The following is a 4,319-nucleotide window of genomic DNA, read 5'->3' on the forward strand; positions in this document are numbered from 1 at the left end:
GGTACTGATGGTGGGGATTTGCCCCCTATTGGTGAGGTCAGGTGCTAATGGTGGGGATTTGCCCCCTATTGGTGAGGTCAGGTACTGATGTTGGATGAGAAGACCTGTCTCACCATCCCAATTTACCCCAAAGGTGTTCAGTAGGGATTGAGGTCAGGGCTCTGTGCAGGACACTCAAGTTTCTCCTCACCAAACTGGTGACCCCATGTCTTTTTGGAGGGGGCTTTGTACCCCGGGGCACAGTCATGGGGGGAAAAAAAAGGGTCCTCACCAAACTGTGACCACAAGGCTGGAAGAGCACAATTGTCTACAATGTCTTTGTATGATTGCTGCGATCTCAAGGCTGCTACACAAACAGAGGAATCGGACACATCCAGCTGTGTGTATGGGGGGTATAGAGGGGCACACATATTTCAATATGAATTTTCTATAGGAATTATAATGAAATCATCTGCATGAATTAAAGATGAAGAGAAGGGGGGGGTATGGGGTGAGAATCACCAAGGTGGGGGGGGTCAGTAGATAAGGGATGGTCAGTAGGGGGCAGTAAAGTCCCCGCACTCAGCAGCCTTTATATGGGAGGAACAATCCTGGGAGCAGCAAAGTCATTGTGACAACAAAGTAAAAGTGAAAGTAAGATGGAAAATCAGAGTCTGCTTCCTGAAATGATGACAGCGCTCAACCCAGAGATTACTTAAAGCTGGGTGGTGGCCCTGGCATTGTGACACAACTCATCAGTGACCCCCAAAAACAGCCAGTTGGTCACTGAAAAGTGCCGGGTGGTGCACCCAGGTAGACGGGGCCGGGGAGAACCCTGGATGAGGTCTGTGTGTGGTCACTGAACTATCTATACATCATACATAGGACATATATGGAGATTATACACTGCATACCTCGCGTCACGTAGGGGCCCCCGTCACTCAGGGATGTCACATAGGGGCCCCTGTCACTCAGAGATGTCACATGGGGCCCCTGTCACTCAGAGATGTCACATGGGGGCCCCTGTCACTCAGAGATGTCACATGGGGGCCCCTGTCACTCAGAGATGTCACATAGGGGCCCCTGCCACTCAGAGATGTCACATAGGGGCCCCTGCCACTCAGAGATGTCACATAGGGGCCCCGTCAATCACACATGTCCCATGGGGGCCCCATCAATCACGCATGTCCCATGGGGGCCCCATCAATCACGCATGTCCCATGGGGGCCCCATCACTCACGAATGTCCCATGGGGGCCCTGTCACTCACGCATGTCCCATGGGGGCCTCGTCACTCACGCATGTCCCATAGGGGCCCCATCACTAAGACATGTCACATAGGGGCCCCATATGAACCCAGCACTGCTCATCAGGGGTTTGATGATTGGGGGCCCAGATGTGATATCATCCCTACAATGACTATACAGGCCCCTCAGCCCCAATATCTGACCAATACCCCCAAAGTCTAAGGCTACACACACGCAGGATCTTTGTGATAATTTCCAGGAAGAGATAAATGAACGAGCGGCAAAATAATATGCAGAGCTGTCATTCCTGATTGGCTGTTCATCAATATGCTGATGGATTGATGAACAATGTTGGTCCCCCCTCTCCAGTATAATAACCCAGGGGGAGGAGACTAAGCAGGGGGAAGGGTCACCTGACAAGAAGAAATGACTGGTGACAGGTTCCCTTTATTAATGTGAGAAGATTTAGCAGGAGATGGTAGGGAAGGATCTATGTGGGGATCAATATGGCAAGATCAAGGAATCATATGACAGGAGGCTGCAGTGCTACCAGTTTTATTTGTGGGGGGGGGGGGGGGGTATTAGGAATCCACCATTATCATAACCAGTGCAGGGCCACAAGAACGTTGCCCCCAGCTTGGTACATTCTTGGTGTTGTGGCCCCTCTCTGGCCCCGTTGTTCTCTGTGTCCCCAATGGAGATTTCCTCCCCTCCCTGGTATAACCAGCACTTCCAGGCACTGTCCCCACAAGCAGTGTAATGTCGGTGCTGGATGCCGGGCTGTGCATACACCGCTCCCCCCGGACTCACCATGCTGTCCGGATCTTCTGTTCTGGCCGAGCTGCTGAATAATACCGGAAATCGCCGCTCAGCTACTTCCGTCTGTCTATAGAGCGCTCCGTCCCGCCTCCAGACCAAAGCAATCCACAATGCTGGTCACATGACCTTCTTCCTGCTTCTTTTTTTTTTACCCTCCAAAACTTTATTAACACTGAACAGTCAGGGTAATACACTGCATGCACTTACTACCCTAAAGTGGTTACTTTTTGTTTTGTTTAGGACAACTTTATTTGTACTGTATATAGTGAACACTCTGAGGGAGGTGGATTGTGACTGACATGCTGAGGGGTCTGAGCAGTACGAATTCTACTAACTGTCACTTAGCGGAGGGTTTGGGTCGCTATTTGATCTTTGTCAGAACTTCTTCACTGTCTGTGTCCCCGCTGGGCAGTTTCATTCATTAATGCTCAGGTGACCTCCATACAGGAAGTGACCCAAAATCATAGCGTTGTCACCGAATAATCAGCCCAGGAAGTAGGTCACATAGAGCAGCAATGGACTTTGGAGCAAAGAGACTGCAGGGCCAAGGGGGGGAGCCCCAGGGGGAAGGACAGTAATGCAGCCAGAGAGTTTTTTTGAGGGCCTTTTACTTTTTATTCTTTTCTATCTCCAAGAGACACGAATGCTGCAGCTCCGCCATTAATAATAAATCATACGAGCGGTCACTCCCTTGCAATCCCTGTACAGCAGAGCTGGAGAGTGAGGAAAAAGCAGCACAAGGAGCTAATCAGGTCATGTCCTGACAAGAAACAAACTGATAGGTTGGAAGAGCAGAGTGACAGTGGGATGATCATATCACCTGGCTTTGCCTTTTCCTGTCCAATCATAGGCTGGGGGCAGCTCCAGGATGACCTGGGCTCATGGGAAGTGATGTGAATGATGTTGCCCAGCACACATCCGTCAGGAGATAAAACCATTAATGGACGTCTCTGGATTTCAGGTGAAGACCCCCCCCCCCCGGTGCAGCCTCTCCCAGTGATATAAAGTTACAATGTTTCAGTCTGATCACTGGGGGAGGAGACTGAGGAAATGCTTCCTTCTGCCTGCAGCAGACTGATGACATCATCTCAGCCTAGGCAAAGTCACAAAACTGAAGCGCAACCATAATTCTGCAGCCTGTTAGACCTGTGAAGCCCCCAATCCTGTTGCTGTGTTTGTTGCTATTGGGGAGATTTCCTGCTCACTTCCTGTCCCAGTGACACCCTACACACCTTTGTAGAGGAAGTGCCCCAGTGTGGTGTGATGGGGCCCCCATGGTGGGTGCAGACAGCAATGAAGACCTCCTAAAGGGCCCTCAGCTGCCATTACATTGCAGGGTCACAGACTCAGGAAGTGCAGGGATTGCCATGGCACCCCATTATGTATAGGGCCCCCCTCTGGACAGGTTTGGAACCTCATGTTGGTCACACGTGCACAGTGAGCTATCAGTGTCACCAGGCTGGCAGCCAGCCGCTACGTCGGAGGTGATTTTCTGTGCCATGAACGCCACCTATTGTCTCTGCCACCCAATCTGCGTGACATCGGATCCTCGGCCAGCATTTGTATCCCAACTGGAATGAGAAATAACAAAAAGGGTTTTGTTTGTGGCCGGCGCCTCTCCCCGGTGTCACCTGCGGCTCTGCAGTGCAGGAAGTGATTCCATTTTATGTTCTGGAGGCCGTGCCAAGGAATTTCACAACTGGCGTGTGCAGCCCGGTGACCCTGGCCAGAAATTGGAATGAGGGCCGTGATGGCACCGGTGACCCCAACCAATCAAGACTGGCATCACCAGAGCACCCCCACCCCCCCAAGGGTTCCTCAGGGGTAAAAAGGGAAAGGTGACAACCACTGAAATCTCTGCTGACATCACATCCAGGGAGGGGACACAAAGCTGGGGTAAATACAAGGGGGGTATATATGGAAATAACATATCGTCCAATGAGAAGACGGAAGATGGATGGTATTCCTTCCAATAAAAACTTTAGTCTGTACAATATATACCCCTCTATGTGACCCCAGGCAGATATGGTAGGGTAAGTAGTGAGCATAGGGGGGTCACAGCCTGGAGGAGATCCATACAATCTCAGGTCAATTTATTCTCTTTCCTCTCTCTATACATCGTTCCTATTATTTCTATTCTCGCCATCTTATATCTCTTCACTCTCCCCCCCTCCTCTTTATTCCACCCCCCCCCCACCTCAGCTGACATTTAGATAAACACCCGGATCTCCCCGGTGAGGGTGCGGTTCTGGTCCCGGAGGCTCCTATAAATCCC

General features: G+C 51.0%; 1 protein-coding gene across 1 annotated transcript in view; it reads right to left on the reverse strand.

The window, feature by feature from the left end:
* The window catches only part of PSMA1 (proteasome 20S subunit alpha 1), a 12,813-nt gene extending 10,664 nt beyond the window's left edge, over positions 1 to 2,149 (reverse strand). Inside the window, exon 1 of the mRNA XM_072422361.1 lies at positions 2,036 to 2,149. Coding sequence (XP_072278462.1) covers positions 2,036 to 2,038 — 3 coding nt within the window. The 5' untranslated portion in view covers positions 2,039 to 2,149. The remainder of the gene's footprint in view (positions 1 to 2,035) is intronic.
* Between the last annotated feature and the right edge of the window lie 2,170 nt (positions 2,150 to 4,319).

Source organism: Pyxicephalus adspersus, chromosome 9 (genome assembly GCF_032062135.1).
Source record: "Pyxicephalus adspersus chromosome 9, UCB_Pads_2.0, whole genome shotgun sequence".
NCBI classification, from domain to species: domain Eukaryota; kingdom Metazoa; phylum Chordata; class Amphibia; order Anura; family Pyxicephalidae; genus Pyxicephalus; species Pyxicephalus adspersus.